Source organism: Urocampus carinirostris, chromosome 1 (genome assembly GCF_059441175.1).
Source record: "Urocampus carinirostris isolate Australia breed hairy pipefish chromosome 1, RoL_Ucar_1.0, whole genome shotgun sequence".
Classification (NCBI taxonomy): domain Eukaryota; kingdom Metazoa; phylum Chordata; class Actinopteri; order Syngnathiformes; family Syngnathidae; genus Urocampus; species Urocampus carinirostris.
In genome coordinates this window covers 13,643,183-13,667,444 of record NC_142349.1, presented here as the reverse complement: position 1 = coordinate 13,667,444, position 24,262 = coordinate 13,643,183, and the positions used below count along the sequence as shown (strand labels likewise).

The 24,262-nt window shown below is 38.5% G+C and overlaps 2 protein-coding genes across 3 annotated transcripts in view; one reads left to right on the top strand and one right to left on the bottom strand.

Moving 5' to 3' along the window:
* LOC148373626 (netrin-G1-like) overlaps positions 1-11,807 on the top strand; it is a 197,150-nt gene extending 185,343 nt beyond the window's left edge. Inside the window, exon 6 of the mRNA XM_088327478.1 lies at positions 11,646-11,807. Coding sequence (XP_088183604.1) covers positions 11,646-11,680 — 35 coding nt within the window. The 3' untranslated portion in view covers positions 11,681-11,807. The remainder of the gene's footprint in view (positions 1-11,645) is intronic.
* The window catches only part of LOC148373625 (guanine nucleotide exchange factor VAV3-like), a 77,006-nt gene that overhangs the window by 42,484 nt on the left and 10,260 nt on the right, over positions 1-24,262 (bottom strand). For both annotated transcript variants that reach the window (XM_088327429.1, XM_088327436.1), the window contains 14 exons: positions 22,579-22,695; positions 19,149-19,207; positions 18,946-19,011; positions 17,450-17,558; positions 17,243-17,338; positions 15,691-15,759; positions 15,502-15,605; positions 14,680-14,779; positions 14,490-14,585; positions 13,456-13,524; positions 11,107-11,193; positions 9,131-9,216; positions 8,923-9,055; positions 4,829-4,938 (listed from right to left, as the gene is read on the bottom strand). In XM_088327429.1, the coding sequence (XP_088183555.1) occupies positions 4,829-4,938; positions 8,923-9,055; positions 9,131-9,216; positions 11,107-11,193; positions 13,456-13,524; positions 14,490-14,585; positions 14,680-14,779; positions 15,502-15,605; positions 15,691-15,759; positions 17,243-17,338; positions 17,450-17,558; positions 18,946-19,011; positions 19,149-19,207; positions 22,579-22,695 (1,301 nt within the window). The remainder of the gene's footprint in view (positions 1-4,828; positions 4,939-8,922; positions 9,056-9,130; positions 9,217-11,106; positions 11,194-13,455; positions 13,525-14,489; positions 14,586-14,679; positions 14,780-15,501; positions 15,606-15,690; positions 15,760-17,242; positions 17,339-17,449; positions 17,559-18,945; positions 19,012-19,148; positions 19,208-22,578; positions 22,696-24,262) is intronic.

Below are 24,262 nucleotides of genomic sequence, written 5' to 3'. Positions count from 1 at the left end.
AATTTGCTGTCCGAACTTTGCAACCCAGCATCATCAAACACAAACCACATAGGGGGACTCCGAACAAACTGTATTGTACACACACTTAGACAAAGACACACACATACAAAATTTGGCGAGGGATGAAAGGTTTGCTCAGGAGAGTGGGAAGAAACAATTGCATAAAACCTACAAACAAAACATAAATGCGGCAGGAGTGACTTTAGGTGTTTTTGGTGTGCAAAGTACATTATACTTGTGAGTATTTTATCATACTGTTGTCAGCAGTGTTCCCACATGATTACAGTTAAGTCCTGATCAAACGGAGCGTGCATGAAAGTGTCAACACGAGCCGAAAGGCATTTGATCAGCCCTGCAGTATGCAAACTAGAGGTGGCTTGTAATATACTAAAAGTACTCCATTACTTTCAGTTGTATTTTAAATCAGTCCGCGACCTTCTCTATAACGCGGTCCAGTTTAATGCCCTATGCTGCCTCAGTCGGATGGGGAGATTATAATTTATGCGTTTGTTACCTCCCGTCTCGATTACTGTAATGCACTACTCTCCGGTCTCCCGAAGTCCAAAATGAAGAGCCTTCAGCTGGTACAAAAACTGCAGCGAGGCTTTTAACTAAGACAAGAAAGTTTGATCACATTACCCCAATTTTAGCTAACCTGCATTGGCTCCCTGTTAGCTTAAGATGTGATTTTAATGTTCTGTTGGTATTATACAAAATAATGCATGGACTTGCTCGCTCATATCTATCAGATTTTATTTCCCCCCCATGTTCCGGTCCGGAGCCTTCGCTCTGAAAATGCTGGTCTACTACAGATCACAAGAGCCAAGAAGAGATCCGCTGGTTCGAGAGCGTTCTCCATTCGGGCCCCGGTGCTGTGGAACGCCCTTCCCCCTGAGAATTGATCTGCAACCTCAGTGGAAATGTTTAAATCTAAGCTTAAAACACGCTTCTATTCTATAGCGTATGAATAACCTATATTTCATGTGGAAAGTATCTGTGTATTATTCTCAAGGTTTCTTCGTTTTCCTCATGTTGATGTTTTTGAGTTTTTCCTTGCCCTCATGTAGGTTTTAGATCAGGGGATGGTGTAATAATAGTCTGTGGTTTGCAATAATCTGTGGTCTGTGCAGCCCTTAGAGACTAATTGAGACTAATTAAGGGCTATACAAATAAACATGACTTGACTTGACAATATTACAATATTCTTGCGGCACAGGCCAATAATAACATTAGTAATAATAACAATAACAACAATAATAATAGGCCTAAATCCACTGGGTAATCATTAGAACATTAGCGATGTAGATGACATAGGAAAAGGCATTTGATTTTATCTCATGCTTTTTTTTACTCAGGTTACCATGTTGTACAGCGTTGTTTTGGCTAAACTTGGCTCCTTTTCATAATGCTCCATTTCAATGTTGTGCAACGTGGCACTGACAAAAAATATAATGCCTATTCTCAGGTCAACTCCGGTCCCACTTGGTGTAGCGGATAGGATTTGTCGCTCTCGCCGCTGCAATCATTTTTTTTCTTTGTTTTTCTGTGTATGTCTTGCTGTCGGTTACCCCCCTTGAGGGATATGACCGGGGTAGATAGGAGGCTGCTGCAATCAAGGTTTGATTCCTGTTGCATCCAATGCTAAGCAAATTTGATCAGAGGTATATGTCGATTGATCAATTATTGCTCAAATATAGGAATATTCCTCGTGTATAATGTGCACCCAAACTTTGAGGGGTTTTTTTTTTTGGGGGGGGGGGGAATAAATGCATGTATACACAAATAAATACGGTATAAGCAAAAAATAGGGCTGTGCAGCATGGTCCCGAAACGACCCACGGCCGGGTCCTGCTGACTACTGTTTTAAATTATGTGTTTCAGTGTACTTTTAATGCAGCGTTCCTTTTACTCAGATTTTGTGACCTTATCTTTTCAGCGGCATGGTTGTCCGCTCTCTTTCTAGTTGTTTACATCGCATCTTTTCGGATCATGTCAACATTCAAAATTGCCTTTACCTTATAGTTGGATAGCGATTACAAATTTAGTATTTACTAATACTCGGCGAAAAATGTGAGCCGTTAAGGCACCAGACTTGCGTCGTTCGAAAACAAAACGTCTCTTGGAAGTTAACGGAGGGAGCCGGCTCTCTACCAAGCAACAGCTGGTTCCCTCTGAGAGGACGTTTTTCTTTTGTGATTGGTCAATATGCATTTTTAGGAAATTCTGTGTTCTTGACTTTGTTGAGCATAAAAAAAGTTACAAATGTTTTGTATTTTATCTTTTTTTGTAGATTTAGAAAGATTTTAATTATATATACTTTCACATTCTTTTTTATTCCTTTATCTGTCCTTTTCCTTTTGTTAAATTGTATTTTTTCTTTTCTGTTTCTTTTCATCATTTTTGTCTTTTACTTTTACTATAGAGCAGGGGTGTCAAACTCACTCTAACTCGGGGGCCACAAACATTTTCTCACGGGCCTGACTTGTAAATTACAGAGAAAGAAAAATAAATAAGTGAAAGAGAGTGAAAGGGAGAGAAAAATAGTAGAGAAAGGGAGAAAAAGAGAGAGAGAAAAGAGAGAGAGGGCGAGGGAGATAATATACGGAACGAAAGAGATAAAAAGATAAATTGTGAGAAAGGGGAAAAGAGAGAGAAAGAAAGAAATCCAAAGAAAAATAGAAGGAGAGAAAGAGAGAAGGGGAGAAAGAGAGAAGGGGAAAGCAAGAGAGAGAAAGAAATAGAGAAAACAGAGAGAAAAGGAAAAACGAAAGAGGGAGTAAAAGAAGGTAAAAAGACACAGAGGGAGAAATATACAATGAGAAACAAAGAAAGAGAAAAAGAGAAAAAAGTGTGGGAGAGAGTGAGTGAGAGAGAGAGAGAGAGAGAGAGAGAGAGAGAGAGAGAGAGAGAGAGAGAAATACAAGTACAGCGTCTTTATGAGAGGCATCGAGCTATGGCAACATCAAGTGGACATATTTCAACCTGCAGCTCATTTTTCTCTTACACTTCTCTGAGCATTGTCACTAAGGGCCAGATTCAATTCCTTAGTGGGCCTGATCCGGCCCGCGGGCCGCCTGTTCGACATGAGTAACACTTAATAATAAACGTTTTAAAGTAATGTCCCCAACACTTGTCCTCTATTTATCTTAGGGGCCGGTCACACAGCCGTTTGCGGCTGAATCACGGCTAAAATTTTGCGGGTTTTTTTTGCCCGTGGTTGCCCGCGATGGAAAATGCGCAAAATTGGCCAACCCGCTGTTCATCGGTGGTATGCCCGCAAAACAGACGCCGGCGACTGTTCCGCTTCCTCATCGCGTAGATTTCCGCGTCATTTTCTCGTGTGGACCACGGGTATAAAAGCTCCCGAGCCGGTGTTGTGCCCCAATCCGACTCCTATGCAACCCCCACCCCCCGTGTGAACGCACATTCTGCTGCGATCGCTTTTGTTGGAAGCGTGCATTGACGTTGGTGACTTTTTCATCCGCGTTAACAAACGCATTTTGTAGAATACGATCGCACTTTATTGTTTAAATAAACGCGTTATATAGACTAGGATCTCCCAATTGTTATAATTAGCTCGCTTTATTGTTTTAATAAGCGTTTTATATAGAATACGATCGCTTTTGTTGGAAGCGCAGCAGAATGCGCGTTCACGCGAGGGGGGGAGGATTTTATATACGGTGTGCATTACCGTTCGATTACGTTCACAACAAAAACAAAGACGGAATGGTTTAAGTTGTATTACATTCCCAACAAATGCAAGAAGAAATGGTTTTGGTTATATGTTCGCCATTACATTCCCTAAAAGTGATATAAAAGTGAGATAAAACGAGGTAAAAGTGGTTGTAGTAGCGAGGGGATGCAAATCTCGGCAGGGATGTATTTTTCGGCATAACACCGGGCTGTAGAAATCATAACCGCTCAAGACACAGTCCCGTGAAGATCAAGATTTCAAGCTATGGCACCGAAGAAGAAGCCAATATGTTATTATTGTAATAGTTTTTCATTTTTTTTTTATTATCTTGTCAAGAAATAAAAATGGATTAAGACGAGGTCACTACGGTGGCGGGGATCCATGTTCACCCCCTTGACGTCTCGAGCACAACTGACGTGTGCTCGGCAAATCGCGCTGTATATTCGCGGAGAAAGGCGTTTGACCGTCACACGCGTAACACGCTAATTTCACGTAATAACACCGCGATACAGGCGCAGAACATGCTATTACCATGCTCCACCCACGATTACCCGCTGAAATTTCCCGTCCTACCCATGTGTAACCACGCCCTGGCCGCGGCCAGAGCACGTCGTTCCGCGTCATTTCCGCGTCATTACCTCGTGTGCCGCCCGCAGTTAACACGTGCTCAAAGTTTTGAGCAGCTCAAAACTTTTTCGTGCGGCCAACCGCGTGTGAATTTCCGACCGTGAGTAAAGCACTGCTGTATCTCGTCTATATGGCGGTCTCAAAGCGTTCAACAGCGCCCAACAGCGTCTGCTTCACGGCCAGAAATTTCTGGCCGTGGTTCAGCCTCAATACGCCCGTGAAAGGCTGTGTACCCACGCTCTAAAAAATTGAGTAGCGCAAAACATTTTCGCGCTGCCACCCGCGCGCGAATTTCCGACCGCGTGTTAAGCACTGCTGTATCTCGTCTGTATGGCGATCTCAAAGCGTCCAATAGCGTCCGCCTCACAGGCAGAAATTTCTGGCCATGATTCAGCTGCAAACTGCTGTGTGACCGGCCCCTTACCCGAGTACATGCTGTCCACCCTGTTGCGGCTATTGACTCACTTTAAAAAAATACACAATTATGTTTCCAAAAGTAATACTTACACAGCCATTTCAAACTGATCCAACCATTTCTTCTTTAGTTCTCTGGTCTTAAAGAAGAGCTCAAAGATAGTGTGACCCTGTTGGTGTGTTACGTAGAAGCCATAACACCACTATATTGGGGCAAGAAAACAAAAAAATGCTAATCACAATTAGAATAGAAAAACAAGTGTAACAAAAAAATACATATGTTTCAATTTACACAATGAATTCTTGCTCAGTAATTTGACATTCTCACACAGATTTCACACTGCACAAAGATGGATTTTGGAATATAATTTTGCTCATTTCATGTATTAATTAATATATTTACTTTAAAGGGACTTTACGTAATATATGACCACTAGATGTCACTGTAAAGCGAAGTGCAACCGAAAATGAGTGGTACAAAGCACAAGAAATAATACAGACTAAGGAGACTCAAAGTGAACAAACCACAACAATTTCTTTGACCTTTCAGAAGGGTTTTTGGTATAAGAGTGTACCCGTAGCAGCAAGATGGTGGGAAATCATGTCAGCTCCCTGTAGGTGAGCACCATGTGGTGTAAAATGAATAGAAATGGCTCAATTTACAAGTATTTTCAAAAATGAACAATAATATGATGGTTAATGTATTTAGTTCATGTTGTGTAGTGGTTAGCACATTTGCCTGACCCGTGAAAGGTTCCAGGTTCGAGACTGGGAAGGAAACATATGTTGGCCTGGAGAGGGATGGGCGCCACCAGGCTGTAATTGCCTAAGACACAAAACAGGAAATGGTGCCCCCTATGACCTGCGTGGTTAAGGGATCCAATCAACCAACCGTTTTTGCTTACTAATATTTAAATGAGTGCGTTTATTTACGGAATGACGATTATTATCACTAGGCGCCTCTAAATAATACCCAATGCCCCTTTAAATAGACGTTGTTTCAGTTGTATTCATTGGTACGTTTGTTTTGTTACTTTATTTTAAAAAAAAACAACATGATTTTGAATCTCTGTGTTAGCCAGAACAACATTTTATTTACAGGTATGTTAGCATGTTTTTTTGGGAGGTTTGACAAATTAAGAAGGATAATTTTGATTTCCTACCTTCCTTGAAAGCAGCATTGTCGTGTCATTTTCAGTTGACACTAACTAGCAAAATGGCCAACCGTTTAGATCAGGGGTGGCAAACAAGTTTGACACAAAGAGCCGAAATGTTTAACTGTGAGAGTCAAAGAGCCACACCACGCACTGACCGGCATTAGACATAACCTACGCAGATGATTGGCAGTCAGTTATGTGTCCGGAGCTGCATAAAAACAACAAATCTGCCAAATTAATTTCAAAATATTATCTATTATTTTGTTACTAATGGATTCAAGTGTGTTTTAAGAGGGGGGGGGAAATAAACAGGAAATGAGGCAAAGAGCCACAGTATATAGAAAATATGATGAGGCAAAGAGCCGCAATCTTATTGGCCAAGAGCCGCATGCGGCTTAAGAGCCGCGTGTTCGCCACCCATGGCTTAGATGGATAAAAACAGGTGCTGCCTTATTGCTTGCTATCCCACAGAAAATGTTTTTATTAATGATTGCAATTGCCTTTATTAAGCGATAACAAACGTAACAAACAAAAGCGGCACCTATTTACAGAAACACACAGTATGTACAATAAAACCCAAAAAGAATTGTGTAGAGTCTTTTTTACTAACCTAATATTGGCAATCTACGTTCCTATATTACATCACCAAGAAGATCTGGATTAGAGCCAAAATGGACAAGATGAGTCAAACAAAAGACAAGTACAAAAAAAATCAGAAAGTAAAAAAGGTCTTTCTGTACATATACTGTCATACTGACAATGTAGAATATTGCGACAATATGAGTGACCAAGACGATCTGGATTGAAGCCAAAAGGGCAAAATGAAATTAGTCCAACAAAAAATTAGTTTTTCAAAGGAAAATGATGTACAAAACTTTTCCGTAGAAAAAAAATGTTATACGTCGAACATAAGTTGAAATTACAAAAAAAAAGCAAAATATCTAGAAAACTTAGGGTTAGAGGTATCAAATCCATGTATTGAATCTAAATCTACAGTATCAATCAGAACATATATATCTATATAATATAAACTACTTTAGAAACCCCTAATTTGTGTGTGTGTGTTTTTTTTTGTAACTCATAAGGTCCAGAACTAATTTTGCTGAAAATTTCCAGTTGTACTTTGGGCCTCTGCAAGTGTCTTTGGCAAGGTTTCAAGACAAAGCATGCCGAAAAAATGCTAACAAAAAACAATCAACATCTGCCGTCAGGGGGTCTGCTTTCATGGTGTCTTTAACACCCTCTGGTGGCCAATTATGGTACTGCCACTCATAACCACCGACCACTCCAAGCAGCAGAATCCAATCTCTAAAAACCAACACCTTGATTGTTGCAATTGTTTCTTATGCGCATGTCTCAACAAAACACGGCTCGCTGTGCTTGAGAGTTATACAGAAGTACATGTTTAGATTATATAAAACTTATCGTGAACTAAACAAAATATTTTGTCTATCACGCAACAACAAAAATATCAGTGGTGAATTTCCTGCAGCGTGATCCAACACATTCCCCACAGACATTTTGAGGATAGATTTGTGAGGTGTACCCGAAGCGCCGGCTGATCTCGGGCCCTAATGTGCTGCAGCTTGTCGTGTCACATCTGATCAAATCAGCTCGGCCACTGTTTGCAGACCCCGTGAACTCCACTAGTGTTTTAGAGCTCCGCTGAGTCTTAAATCAACAATAGCGCGGCCACTCGCCGTTCAAGTTCTGAAGTTTCATTTAAAGGGCAATGATATATCGCCGCGAGCAGCCTTGGACCACTGCGCGCATTCATCACTTGCTATTAGCATGGCGGCTATACAGAGCGATGCGTTGTGGAAGGGCTTTTGTTTTTTTGTTTTTTTTCGTTTGCGTTGGTGAGCTAAAATTGAGACCGAAGGGTTAGCAACAGCTATACACGTCAATTGATATGATTTACCCGTGTTTTTTATGTGTTTGGATCATTTCAAATTGTGTACGCTAGGCTTGTCAAATGTACAGCCCGCAGGCAGGATTCGGTTGGTTGGTTGGTTTATTTATGCGGCCCGGCATAAACTTCCAAGTATGTCAAAAAAAGAAACTAGTCCCTGGGTAATTTCTATCAGAAGTTTTTTTTTTTTTTTTTTTTTAATTAATTCGAACAAAATACGTTCTCCAGCTGCTAGAAGGGCAATGTTTTGTTTGTATAGCATGTTGAGTTGGTTCAGGTGTAAAACTGCTTTCACTCAACTGTTAAAATAAAGCAGTCAACACATACAATTCCAAACATGAAAATATTTTTTACGGATTGTTTGTGAATAAATGCATACATAAAAACCTTTTGAAATTAAAAAGCGGTAGATTTCATTACGCACCTTTTGAGAGCAAAACACTATCCGCATCCAGAATATCTACTACATGTTTTTTTATTTCATTTATTTTTTTAAGTTGTAGGCATATTTAAGGGACCAAAAGCATTATTCTAACATGTAAAGCAGTAGGGTTGCCAGGTTTTTGAATGTATGGTGTTTAGAAAAACCTTTCTCAGGGAGGCCAGACTATTAAATTAATGGCATAAAAGTCTTCCTTAGCTGAAGGGCTCACAATTAAAGTATGATTCAGGGATGTAAGATTTGATTTGATTGTATTTTTTCTTCATCATCATTAAATCTCTTCTGTGTTTGTCAACTGTGCGTTTGCAAAAAACTCTACAATTTATTTAACGAGGGAAACTCAGGCAGACTGGAAAGTAGCATAATTGGCATACAAACACTTGGTAAATGGTCTGCATTTATATAGCGCTTTTCAAGTCAATGAAGACTGATTTAATTATTTAAAGGTTGTTATATATATATATATATATATATATATATATATATATATATACCTGAATATGGGAACATAACTGTTGGATTTAATTTCTATAATAGAGAGGAGCTAAAGCTTATTTAAACTTCTGCAACGGAACCCATATGTTATTTATTTTAGTTTTGTATTTTTCGTGACTTTTATCTGAAGCAAATTAACATCAGGATGGGTTTTAGTTTTTCTCTAAGAGTCCAATCCCACCTTCTTGGCTTCTTTGTCCGATATGGGGTTGTCAGTGATCTTGAAGACATTGAGGTTGAGAACATCCTTCATCTCGTAATTGTCGCCTCGTCGTTTGCAAATCATGGCAGCAACGTCAAACAGGAAGAGATGTCTGAAGGGGGAAAAAAAGTGTCAGGAATCCAAGCCCCAGGTGCTCAGAAGTAGACAAAATGTCCGCTCAGCAAACCTGTCTAGTTTCCTCCGATCAAAGTTGGAAATTATGCGCACTTCGCCGTCTCCTCTTGGGCGACCATAGCGGATTAAAGGCTGGGTCTAGCACGAAATATACCACAATGTCACTTTCTCACATCACATAAATGGATACTGATAAGGCAAAAGCTATCAAATCTGTGTTTTGTTTGTTAATGCTTCATTCATTGCAACCTGGTCATCCTTTTTATTTTATTTTATATAACACTTTAATTATTTGATATCTCATTTTATTGTTAGTTAATGCAACATCCATTGCAGCCTGGTCATCCTGGACGGGGGATGACCTCATGTGCGGTCCCTTCCCAAGGTTTCTTCATTTTCCTCATGTTGAGGTTTTTGAGGTTTTCCTTGCCCTCATGTAGGTTTTAGATCAGGGGATTGTGTAATAATAGTCTGCAGTTTTCAATAATTTGTGGTCTCTGCAGCCCTTTTTAGACTTGGTTGATCAAGAGCTATAAGAATAAAAATGACTTGACATAGATTCACAAACATGTATAGATGCGTTTGCAATACCCGATTAGATGATAGTTAATTTATTTTTGCTTATGATCTAAATCAGTGTTGTTGTTTGATTTTAATGAGTGAAGTTTTTTTTTACCACTTGGAAGTACTAAGTGCAGCACAAGCGGATTACGGACTCATTGTTTACCGATTGATTGTTTCATTTTAATTCTTAATGTTTATTATTTTTAGATCATGTTTTAGTGTTAAAAAATGTATGACAGGGAAATGTTTTTATCAGTGCTAAACCCAATTTGGCCCCACTTCACCCGTAGCCTAACTTAAGAGGTCTTCATGTAAAACAAGTTAGAGACCCCCGACTTAAATACTGTAATGAAGTGGTAGATAAATTGTCTATGTCATGATTACTGATATGATTCACCTGCGCCCGCTCATTTGGCGCCACCCGCCGCGGGTTCTGATTGGCTCCCTTTCACTATTTGAACCCAGTTCTGTCAGTCCCCTGTTGTCAGTCCATCTGCAAATCTCAGTGTATACTAGGCAAGCCTTTTTCGACCCTGACTCCCACCTGTCCCGTTTCTTGCTCCCGTCTGTCTCCGGCAACTACCTGTTCTGATCTTGACCACGTCTGCTCTCCCGTTCCGGCTACCGACCAGTTTTTTCGTCCCTGACACCGCCATCGCTTGCTACGGAACATCCACTTCCGTGTTTGGATCACAATCCGAGTACGAGAGCGACTTGCCTCCCGCGTCCAGCGAACACCGGATTGTGGGCGCAGCCCTTCCTCTTTCCTTCAATAGAACCTGTGGTAAACGCTATGCAATTGGGTCCTGTTTCCGTTCTAGTCCTGATAGTCTAAGCCCCAGGAAATATGTTTTTATTTCTCTCCAAAGAATGTTCTGCCCTAACACGGCTATTTTTGATAATATTACCGTGCAACCTTTTGCATGCCTTAAAAAACCCTTTTCTTGAAATATGATCAAAACATTTTTCCTCTGAATCTGAAAATGTTTTTCTTGCAATTTTGATTACTTCCTTACACAGTTGTGTAAATTTAATTTAACTCAAATAACATTATCTTTTTTTTCTAAAATCTATAGTAAACTTTGTTTCTTCGAAACCTAAAAATTTTGTTTACATAATGTGTCGTCTTTTCAAAGAAATGGTGAAAAATACTAAATGATCCAATTTATTGTAATGACCTGAACATTTTTATTACAAGAATCTTACACTTAAACGTTAACAATGAAATGTTATTTTTCCAAAAGGCTTCAACAGCTTATTGTCTTATTTTCTCTTCATTGTGGCCTTGACTTCCCAGCATAATTAAAATCCATTATAGCTAAAAGAAGCAACCGGTAAATAATGTGTGGCCTTTGTCTAATTTGATGCTGCCAGCAACAACGAGCATGTTGTTATGATTGTAGCGTTTTAAAAGAGAACCCCTCCACACATTCTATTGTATTTATTCAGAAGATGTGAAAATACCAAGTTCTCGATGGAGCGTTGGTACTGGTCCATCTCTCGTAGAGTCTCATTGTCTCGCTTAACCTCGTTGACAAATTGGGCCAGGTCCTGACGAACACATGTGACAATGTTTTTGTTGTGTGCATTCATTCAGACTGAGCAGCAGAAAGCAGATTGGTTCCTGGATAAAGGCATGTTTCAATATATAAAATACAGTAATCCCTCGCTGTACCGAGGTTTCAATACTTTGCAGATTTTTTCTTGTGCGTTGAATTCTGCAGCAGTCAACACGCAGCAAATGCTCTGACGGGGGCAAGTCGTTGAGGGCTGCGTGTGTGTGTGTGCGTGTTGTGTGTGTGTGTGTGAGACAGTCCATTTGCACAACTGTGCTGGGCGGGTGTATGCTGTCAGTTAAACAGCCTGGCAGGTCGAGTCAACTTGTCCACCTAAAACCAAACTGCAAAGCATGTATTTCACTGGCTCGTTACAATTCATCAATTAAATCTGACTCTGAAGTCAGAAAAACTCAAAAAATGCTGATCATCACTGTGTTGCTATAGGGTTCGGGAAGAGACTAAGGATTGTCGAGAGATGAAGCAAAAGAGGAGCAGCAGGAGCAGCCTAGTGCTCCGGCTGGATAACAAGCCACCCCTGCCGAGCCTGTTTCCCACTAACGCCGGGTCCATTACCCAGGAAACGGATGACCTCTAGCTACAACTCGTGGAAAGCCACTACATTTGGGACGGTAGTATTTTATTCATCTACGAGACATGGCTCAACCCGGGGATCCCCGATGCTAGCGTGCAGCTAACAAGCGCTTTATATCGCATTCTTACAATTAAAGGAGAAGCTCTCCAATTTCAATGTATTATTGTATGATGAACAGAAAGACTTTTCATTTATTCATTCAACTGCCATTCTTTGTTCTGATTTGTAGATCAATAGTTGTGTTTTGTTACAGTTGTATGTATTATATTTTACTCATATGTAATGAATAAATACAGTAAATGTTTCTACTTCACGGGTTTTGACTATTGTGGGAGCTTTTCGAAAAGCAACCTGCAGGAAAGCGAGGGACTACTGTACACTACAGTGAAACGCCTTTGTTTTTCTGTATTCCATGTACACCCAAAATAGTTGTTTTTTACAATTAGTTGCCAGGAGTGCGGTCACAAGAGTCAAACGTAAGCCTGTTTTCCCTGTCGCCCCTCCACAAACTCCACTGATCCAATTATTATTTTATTCAGGTGTATTGAACTACATGAAACATGGAAAACTGCCCAAATGGATGGAGTTTTCAACTGTGAACCTAGATATGGTATATTAAACACACATTAAATTGTTATATTTACTCAGTCTTGAAGTCCTTTCTCATTTAACTTTATAATTTGGTTGTTTTATTTTCCAAATTTGCAAAATGTTTACATTATAATGTGAAAATTATTGATACAATTAGTATGTAACGTGCTACTGGACTGAGTGTCTGCAGATGCAAAATGAGGCATGCAATTTTCCTGCCTCATGGCAGAGGGCAATAGAAAGACCAAGGATTCTGATTTGGCACACACTTAAGCCCCAAACAATAAAATTTGTGATAGTAAGCTAACCAACTTAAGCTGCAAGGTACTTTTTTTCTCATTGCATGGACTTTTTGTTCATAATAGAATATTACCTATTCAATTGATGCTTTTATTCAAAATGAGCGGGTTAGAGGCCTAATTTTTATAAATAATTTATCCACACTTCCATTTATATATTGCTTTCTTGATCTGGCACTCAAATGATGAAAAAGGCGTAGGTTCATTTGTAAATCATCAGACACGAACCTCACCACATTTTACTGTTTTTGATTATTTTATTTTTTTTCAAGAAATTGATTTTTTTTAAAACCTGCTGGGGTCCAGGGAGTTCAGTGAGCACCTTTAGTGTTTTGACCCTAAAATAAAGGAAATAGCAAGTTGTATGGGGAAGTCACAACGGTCATAATTTACAAATTTCTGGGTATAATAGTTGTCATGCGTGATTGATTGTGCGGTTAACATAGTTTCTTTCTTTTTTCTGTTTTCTTTTTCCTTTGTTTTTCTTCTTTATGTCATGTCTGAATCTCCGTATGAGGTTTCCACCTCGATAAGTCAAAAACGACCTCCTCTGCCTCCTTATTGTCATGGTAATTTGAAAAATCGGGCCCCATTTATGTTGTCTTTTATCAAGTAATCCACTGAAACTACACTGATTTGAATGTACTCATTCAAATATGTGGCCCTGGAACCAAAAACTATTCTATCTCATTAAGTTATCTCTATCGGGTATAAGGCAGAAGTCGAGGTAACTTCCTCAGTGAAATGGACCACAGGACAAGTCTCTACTTGCTTTCATGGCATCCAACGCCACCTTCAGGTTATTCTTGTCTCTTGCGTCGTCTGTGTGCTTGAGGAGCTCCTGGAAGAAAAAGAAAAATATTTGTTATATTATATTATAATTTAAGACAATAATTATAATATTTTTTGCAATTGCTGCCTGCCAGACGGAAATAAACTCACTACTTGCTAAACACACACATAAATATATATATATATATATACCTGTATATATATATACATATATATACATACATACTTATATATACAAACATATATACATACATACACATATATATATATATATATATATATATATACATATATATATATATATAGAGAGAGAGAGAGAGAGAGAGAGAGAGAGAGAGAGAGAGAGAGAGAGAGAGAGAGAGAGAGAGAGAGAGAGAGAGAGAGAGAGAGAGAGAGAGAGAGAGAGAGAGAGAGAGAGAGAGAGAGAAATTTGTGATGGTCAAGGCAAATGGCCGATCCCATTTGGGGAAAATGTACTTTAAAATCGAATACATCCGCTTTTGCCAGGTTATTCTAGATAACAAAATTATATATATATACAAATATATACATATTTGTATATATATATATATATATATATATATATATATATATATATATATATATATATATATATATATATATATATATATATATATATATATATATATATATATATATATATATATATATATATATATATATATATATATATAGATAGATAGATAGATAGATAGATAGATAGATAGATAGATAGATAGATAGATAGATAGATAGATAGATAGATAGATAGATGTGTATATATATATATATATATATATATATATATATATATATATATATATATATATATATATATATATATATATATATATATATATATATATATACATATATAAATAAATATAGATATAGATATATATCCAGAGAGTGAGAGAGAGAGAGAGAGAAAGAGAAAGGAGAGAGAAAAAGAGAGCAATGTCATATTTTTGTAAGGTAAGATGACAAAAGACGGTACATTGAAAATGTCAGAACCTGTATTAGAAGGTGGTACTTGAGGACCCTCTGCATAGGGACCACAAGTAGGTCCCGCAAGGTGAATTTGCCATTGTTGGCCTTCTTGGAACATTCCTGAAGGCACATGTGTGATCATTTGTGAACATTAATTACCAACTTGATGAGTAGTGTTTGGGTAGTAATTTTCAAGCGCTCTCGAAATCCTTACCTCCAGCTTAAGCCGGATATCCTCCTTCTCTTTGCAGATCAGGTCCAGCACAGCAATGGCGATCTCCACACGGCTGCAGTAGATGCCGTAGATGAGAAGTCTGTGAAAGGAGCAATATATATATATATATATATATATATATATATATATATATGTATATATATGTATATTGACCATATATATATATATATATATATATATATATATATATATATATATATATATATATATATATATATATATATATATATAATCATATAATCTCCATCCATTATCTGCACCACTTATCCTCAGTATGGTCGCGGGGGTGCTGGAGCCCATCGCAGCTGTCTTCGGGCAGTGGGCAGGGGAGACCCTGAACTTGTTGCCAATCGGTCGCAGGGCACCCGGAGACATACAACCACTCGCCCATTCACACTTATGGACAATTTGGACCGGCCAACTAACCTGACATGCATGTTTTTGGAATGTGAGAGAAAAACGAAGTGGCCGGAGGAAACCCTCGCAAGCACGGGGAGAACATGCAAACTCCACACAGGAAGGTTAGATCTTATGATCTTATGATCGATCTCCTTGGTTTTACTGACCCAGCAGTTTTTCTGAGAAAGACATTCCACTCTTCCGGGCCGGAACAACATTCAATTTCAACTCAGTCTTACTCTTTGCGTTTTCCATTCTCATTTGCCAAGACCCTGCCAAAAAGAGAAATGCCACCCAAAAATGGTTTTGCGTCTTAACGCGGGTGATGCTCTAATGGTGGACAGCCATTCTAGTTTTCTCCCAGACAACTCACATAAATACTTCAAATAAACAGGAAAATACTTCTCTTTATATCCGATGAAAATCTGGTGGAGATTCAAAGCGTTTTTGTTGAGAATGGAATCCTGAACATCAGCCATCAGGCTCTTGTGAAGCTTCACCAAGTCCTTGAAGGAACCATAAAAGCAGTACAACGTTTCATAATTAAATGAATGATTGGAATCTGAGGAGTAATGTTCAAGGAAAACTCACTGGGATATTAACAAACACTTGGTCAATTTCAGCCACGGAGAAAAACCTCTTCAGCGGGTTGAGGAAATACTGCAAGAGGCGCACAAAAAAGCGACATTATGCAACCTGCTGGTGACAAGATGAATGTTATTGCGTATTAACTCATAACTGCACTCAAACGGAGGGCCACTGTGTTTCAAATCAGGGCCACATGAGTGGAAAATGTACATAAAATGACATAAAGAGTGAAACGAGTGATAGCAAAACATGAAAAGCCCAACCATCGGAGACCGGAAAATATTCCTCTGGAAATTTACCAACATTAAAAATGCCACAAAGTAATTGATTGCGATGCAATTCTTAAGCAAGAAATGAATGCTCTCGTGGCCCTAGAAATATTTTTCCAATAGTTTATGGTTTATTAGTGCGTTCAACAGTTAAAGCGTTAACTCTATCCCCAATGAAGCTTTAAAGGTAATTTAACTCAAGTTGTTTCACTGGTTTTCTTGAGTTAAAGCAGGTTAAAAACATTTCTTAAAGGATAAATCAGCATCAAAGGGGCAGTGTGAATTATTTATCACCCTCTAGTGGCAGAAACAAACTTTAACCATGAAAAAATATTGATTTAAATAAGCAACAGTGTAGAAGATATCAAACAACATGCACTTTTTTAGATAGTCAATACTCGATTTTAGATACTAGGTAAACCTCTACATGAGGTTTACCTATAGTGGTGCTTCTCAAATATTGCGGCTCGCCCCTTGAGTGGCAAGCTTGACAATAGGTGAGGGGTTAAAAAGGTGAGTAGTTTTAGTCACAAGAAACCATGGTCCGCAATATAACAGAAGTCCCTTCACCACAACACAAATTGTACTAAGCTTTTTCAATGTCAAATCAAAGAATTCCTCATGTCTTTCTATTATCCACCTGTCATTGTTCTTCTTTGTTTTTCTCTCTCTCTTTAAGTGTCGCGCAAGATTCTTAGGGACATACTGCTGCTGTGGTTAATGGCCCAATTTCCAACTCTTCAAAATGATGGACAGCCTTAATATTTTCCCACCAACAAAAATCCGTCATTGATGGAAAGTTATGATATAATGTAACCTCTGAAGAAACAGAAATTTAAAATATGTTAATGTTTGTACACGGTTTTGTTTAACTTTCGTTTTGATACAAAAGACAGGCTTTGATTATAAATAGCCCCTCCTCCTCTCGCGTTCTCACAAATCAAATTTGAAATTGTGGGTTTGCTTTGGGCTCAGTCCTGCAAGTTTATTGCTCAGGTTTGGGCTTGGTTGGGCTTTAAAACCCGCAAGCTTGGGTCTGGTCAGGCTGGATTTTGTAGTCCTGATCTTTCCACTGATCTAGTGGTTGGACACTACACAGTGTCCTTTTAAAGCTTCAATTTTTTATTTAAGAATTTAAAACTTTAGCTTGGATGTCACTCCTATACTTGTTTTTGTTGTTTAATTCCTAATTCAAGCTAAAACATTGTGCTGGTTTAGCCCATCAATCAATAATAAACGTCAAGACAGATAAAACAGTTGCACATTTGGGCGTGATATGAGGGTACCTTCTCGATGGATTCAAGCGTCTCCGTGTATTTCTCTTCCGTCTGCTTGATCTCGGAAAGGCAGCAGATGCGAACGTCTGACATCTCGACCTGCTTCTGAAAAGAAACGTGACTCGCTGTGAATCTTAAAGGGATAAAACGTACTTTGGCAAGATTCTAACAGCAATGCTGGATAACAATTTCTACTTTGTGTGTGTTTGTGTGTACCTGGGTCTCAGTCCTCATGAGGTCCTCGTAAATCTCTCCTCCTGCATGGTCTTCTTCCAGGTTGTACACTGCCGCATACAAATCTTCTTCACCATTTATACCATTTTCGCTTTGGGACACACACCAAAAAAACATTTCATTCACTTGACGGTTTGAGTTGTCAAAAATATTGTTTTTCTATCTTTGTTTTTTAGTACTATGCTTTATCATTCAAACATTCGTTACCTACCCTAGACATTATAATCACAGATGACAAAGGATCTTTTCTAAACACAACACATTTCTTCACAAAGAATGAAGAAACAGGGTTTTCATGTTTGCCATTAAATGTATTAATTGGTTAATTTTAACAGTGGAGTAAATGTAGTTTTACAACTGAACCAACTTACCATGCTATACAAACTCAACACTGTCCTTAAGTGGCCAGAGAGAGCATTGGGCTTTCATTTAGTTAAAACCATAACTTTTGATAGAAATGACCTAGCGACTTGCTTCTTGTTTTGAATTACTCAGAAATTTATGATGGCCCGGATTAAAACATCCAACGGGCAGGATGTGGCATGTTTGACATGCCTGCCCTATAAGCCCCTAGTCTAAGCCCTGCCATCATGTTTTTATTAATTTGTGTTATTATTCATTATCTGTATGTCCATCCATCCACCTAATCATCCACCCATCCATCCATCCATCCATTCGTGTATTTATTATTTTACAATTTGAGTGTGTGTCGGTAAAGAACTGTTTTTTTTTCTTTTTGGACATTGGCTGTTTTCATACAGCACTTTAAATTGCAGCTCAATGTCTAAAAGGTGATATACAGATAATTTTGATTTAAATACACTTCATGCGAATTTGGGCATCGGGAAAAATGCAGATGGCTTTTGGCTTTGCTTACAATTTTATATTTAATAATTGTTTATGTCAAAATTAGCTCATTTGTATGTAGCTTTGTTTGGTATTTCTCTCAAAACCCATAACTAATTTCGCCTTGCACAATATACTAAACTTGGGTAAAGAATAAGCATAAGAATAAGATTTAAAGTCCGCCCTTTTGGTTGATAGTAGACATATTTTACTATTTCCAGCTGTTTTCAGGGCTACAAAAGATTTAATCTCAGCAGAGCAAATCTGCAATGTCAGACGTCATGTCATGAAACTTGAAAACCATCAATAAGCAGCACAGATAGGAGATTGACAACACATGTCTCCTTAAACTCCAAATCGTGAATGACTTTTACTATTACGCCTTCTACGGGCGCAAAGGCTCATCACGTGTTCAAATGCTGTTTGGAGATAATAAACAGCACACCACCCGATTTAGAATTTTGCATTTACATGCCATGCACAGTCATTTATTTCCCTAGATAATAGCAAAGAGCAGAGCACTCGAGTCCAAGATGATGGGCGGAGCCAGTTTTGACACGAGCAGACATAATTATGTTTTATCAACAGCAGTAATGACCCTCAAAGAGAGAGGGGGAACAACTCATACATACTCAATCAGGTCTTCCAGGTGATTATAAATATTCTCGTCCTTTAGGCCCTCCTCAGTAGGAAAAGGCCTGTGGAATACACCGTACACCAAAAGAAAGAAAATATATATGTTCATTAAAATATTGTTCATAAAATCATATATAAAAAAATAATGAGTTAAGAAATGGATGAAGCCATCAAAACAAATTCCTGGACAACAACTTACTTGAATCCTCCTTGCTGGGCCATTGCTGTGTATGAGAGTTTAGATAATGTGTCCATTACCTGGTTAAACATATTAGTCTTAGATTAGAGAATTTACATGAGAGATTCAAGTCGATGCAGGTAATTTGTTGTAAGGACTGATTTTCATCAACTACAATAACTTTACACCAAACAGGACATGATCTGGTTTCATGGTGTTTGGACAGCAAAACCATGATTGTTATCATCAGTAAAGTTTAAAAGGAAACAAAGATACATTACGTCTGTGTTTTAAACTTGCATGCTCAAGGTTGTCAGAAGGATTACATTAAAAAGTAACTAAGACAAAGGTAATACATGTTTTTGTTTGTTTTGTAGTTATTAACTTAAACAGATTTATTTAGTTAATTAATATTAATCCCTTTTCTTATGAGCTGTCACACCTTAAGTCAAACTTCACCAGCTAGGTGCAAGAAGTATTGCCCAAAATAAAATACCTCACCTATGAAAGGATATTGTCAATTTTGAGCGATCTCATTAAAAATATTGCTTTAAAATGTAAAAAATACATGCATTACAATGTATTATGGTTGTCCACACATTATTCACTTAAAAAATAAATATAATCAATCATACACCTTAGCTTCAGTTCACGTTTCCCCAAAATAAACTTAAGAATGGCTTAAAGGGATAGTGTGTATTATTTAGCTACTCCGAGTGCATACTAGCTTCTAAATAGGCACCACGAAACCCATAGAAGTTGTCTGGATGTGCTGACATCTGCAATGGCCTATCACATTTACAGTAAACTAGATAGTTAATATAGGTGTGTAAATAAATATACACTTTCAAACATTTGATTGCCAAAGCATGCGTTGCCAAAAACTACATTCGTTCAAATTTTTTCAAAGGTTCTCAAACTGTCAAAGAGGTGGTAACTGAGGTATTCATTCAGCTTGCAGGTAGCTTCCTGTGTGAACGCTGCTGAGTTTGTTTCCGCCAGATGCTTTTATGCTTTAGGACAGGGGTGTCAAAGTCAAATATATAGAAGGCCAAGTAAAATAAATAGCTACAAGCCAAGGGCTGGACTGATGGGATGTTGAAATAATTGAAAAGTACTCATATAGTCTCATGCAGGAGTGTCCAAATTTTTCAGAAAGTGCGAGAGATTTGGTAATCTGAAAATGTGTGAGGGCCGACTATTCAGCATGGCCTTCTTTGAACAGTCTTTAATGAATTCACCCTAGGTGAAAGGTTTGCAGTTCTTTGCAATCAGTGTCGCAACCTGGTAGCTCGCCTTTGTAGAAATTTCATTTTCCTTGAAGGGTCTTGTGAAAAAGTGCTACTGTGCTGTTAAAACAGCTTACAGTTGCTTAACCTTTTCACATCATTCGTTCCAGTTAGTATTTTATTGTCAGTATTTTTGTCTGGCAGTGCCTCTTGATGTTGTCCATCCATTTTCTCCACCGCTTAACCTCACTAGAGACGCGGGGGTGCTGGAGCCCATTTCGGCTATCTTCTGGCAGTGGACAGGGGACACCCTGAACTGCCAGTCACAGGGCACACAGAGACAGACAACATACTCGCCCATTCACACCCAGGGACAATTTTGAACTGGCCAATTTACCTGGCATGCATGTTTTTGGAATGTGGGACTAAACCAGAGTGTGTTTATAGAATACAGAGAAAACGTATAAGTTAACAAGTATGCGATTTTAGTCACTCCTCTTCGGTAAATTCCTCCAGGGTAAGCATTCATAATTTACTCGTATTGTAAAACGTAAATGTCATCTTATTTATCTTATTACTGTAATTGTGTATAATCAATTATTATATGAATGTGTAGCCAAAATTTTAGTCAAGTAAAAGTACTGTTACTTCAGAATAATGTTACTCAAGTAGAAGTAAAAGTAGTCATCCAAACACTTACTTAGTAAAAAAGTACGTGGTGAAAAAAATTACTCTTATGTGTAGCAACGTCGTATTTATTGATTTTTTTCAAACAAGCAATCAGATCATCAAATTATCAAAGGCCATCCAATTAACAAAATACATTTAACTTAAAAGTAGAATAAAATAATCAACGAAAGTTTAAGTGCTTAAATAAACAATTAAATAAAAATAGTATAAAACGAATAAATAAATTGGGCACATTTAGCACCAAGTAGCACATTTAAAGCCCCAAAACTTGTCTTAACAGGCTCTGCAAGCAGAAAAAACAAGGTAGCCCATGAATTCGAACAAAGGAGACATTGCATATTGTAGCTGGTGTTTGGCACCCTTTATAAGGGGAACATGCTTTCGATGTGAGGCCAAAGGCACTCCTCCTCTTCTGTGTTTTTATAGTCGGTATTGCTAAGTGACATTTTCGATCTGTTTCATTCGTAAACAAAATTCCCCCGCTGAAGTTGAATATGGTCACATGATAAAGCTGCTACATTTAATTGGTTAAACGCGGTAGAGCCTGGCAGAGTTCCGTGTCAAAATAAATGCGCCGTAGCGGAGACAGACGGACACATATTTACGTGGAGGGGATTTGCTAAGTAACAAAATAACGACTTCAATGTTGCCTAATGTAGAGGAGTAAAAGTACAGTTTTTTTCTTCACAAATTTACTTAAGTAAAAGTAAGAGTGTAGGGATTTAAAAATACTCCTAGAAGTACAAAGTTTCCAAAACTTTCTCAAGTAAATGTAACGGAGTAAATGTTACCGATTATCTCTGGTTTTGAGTGATCATGTTGTACAGCTACTGTATTTAGGGTTAACTTAGATACTCTTAATAGGACAGGAACGGACCAATTAGATTTTGATTATTTCATACCAGGAAAATTTGCTCATTACACGAACCATTTGAGCTACAAGCACGATCAGGGAATGAAGTAAACGCGTATGAAGAGATAGAGCTGTATCTTAAAGTCTCAAAGTTAAAGTCTTAAATACGAAAGAATTATCGTAGTGATATGGACATTAATCATGATTTTTTTTTTCAGCGCTAAGCGGTTATGTAGGTTAGTTATAATGCTACATTTTCTTGACTTCCAGTTGGCATCGTTCACAAAAAAGTGGATTATCCTGCTTCAGATTGTTCGCATGCTCCTCTTGGACATCAACAACTGCAAAAGACATTTCCACTTTTTCTAGTTGTAAGTACCCCGGCTTGATCGCTTCATCTCAAATGTAATCGACGCGCAGATTTTGTTGACTCCTTGCCAGTACCAGGTTGTTTGACTTAGATTATAAAGTACTGTACAAGATGTCTGCCACAGTACATATTTGCAGTGTCTGGGATTATCAGATTAACTGGAAGCTTCTTTGGCCTTCAACTCAACTAAAAAAAATAACATTGGAAACCCTCACCAGAGCCCAGCTTTAAAGCTGTAAAAATTTACCAGACCTAAAAATAATCATTGGTGAGGGAAAAGAATGCACGGTTATTGATTTTGAACGTCACCTTTCCAAAGTCACGCACGTCAAATAGGTCGAAGGCGTCAAACAAGTCGCTTTTCTTCATGCCGAACGTGTCGCAGCAGCACGTCAGGAAGGTGCGAATGTTCTTCAGACACAGGAACTACAACATTGAAAAGTGAGGCAGTTAAATGAAAGGTATAAATCCGAACATGGATGAAACTGGGATATGATGACTAAAGAGCCTATTTTTAAAGGGGAAGTGTGTATTATTTGATCACAAGATGTTGCTGTATAGCAGGTGGACAACTAGTTGGTGCCGGGGGCCGTATTGGGTTCAAAGATTTGGCCAAGGGGCCTGTCCTGGAAAACTATTCCGTGTTTTTGGTTAGGAATAAATATACGTCCAGATAGCTACATGTTATATTTCTTTGTTTTTAAATAGATTAGTTTCCTCCAGCAGCACGGCGGCGCAGTGGTTTGCGCATGTGCGGCAAAGTGGACAATTTCAAATCCAGCTACCAACCTTCCTGTGCGGAGTTTGCATGTTCTCTCCGTGCTTGCGTGGGTTTCCTCCGGGCACTCCGGTTTCCTCCCACATTCCCCAAAAAAACATGCATGTCAGGTTGATTGGCCAGTCCAATTGTCCCTAAGTGTGAATGAGCGAGCGAATTGTCTGTCCCTGTGTGCCCTGCGACTGGCTGGCAACCAGTTCAGGGTGTCCCCTGCTAACTGCCCGAAGATGGCTGGGATGGGCTCCAGCACCCCCGCGACCCTACTGGGGATAAGCGGTGCAGATAATGGATGGATGGATAGTTTCCTCCAATTGGTTTTGAAACGCTCACAAAGTAAAATAAAACTGTCATGATTTGCCCACTCATTTAGCCCCAGCTGCTGCTCGCTTCCTGATTGGTTTCCCTCCTATTTAAACAAATTACTCTCATTCACCCGTTGTCAGTCAGTCAGCAAACCTCCTCATGCAAGGCAAGCACTTCTTGACCTTAGCTCCCGTCTGTTCCATCCTGTCCTGCTTCCTGCTCGTCTGTCTCTGGCTTCCCCATCGTCTTCGGGTCCTGACTTGTTTCCGTCGTCCGACCACTCTCCGCTCTCCCATCCCAGCTGCCCGACTTGTTTCCGTCCTCTGACCATGCTTCTATCTCCCGTCCTGGCTGCTCCTCTCATTTCCGTCCTCCGACAACGCTCCGATCTCGAGGGCTTCCTGCTTCTCCTGCCCAGCGAGCACCGGATTGCTGTTGTTTGTTTACCCACGCCTGACTTCCCCGATTCCTCAATAAGGCTTTCTGTAAAACGTTACGTGTTTGGGTCTACTGTCTAAACAGTGGTTTGTAGAGACTTACAAATTTCTCTACAGGCAAAAGTTTGAAGATACAAAGAATCTGAACAGGAAAGTATTGCCTCTAGTCACAAAAGCAGACTTCATTGTATCAGTTTTCAAGAAGCACAAAGTAAAAAACACTGCTGAGGACCAGTAAACTACGCGGCCAGTTGAAAGGTAAATATATACACACATATATATATATATATATATATATATATATATATATATATATATATATATATATATATATATATATATATATATATATATATATATATATATATATATATATATATATATATATATATATATATATATATGTATATATATATAGAGATAGATATATATATATATATATATATATATATATATATATATATAGATAGATAGA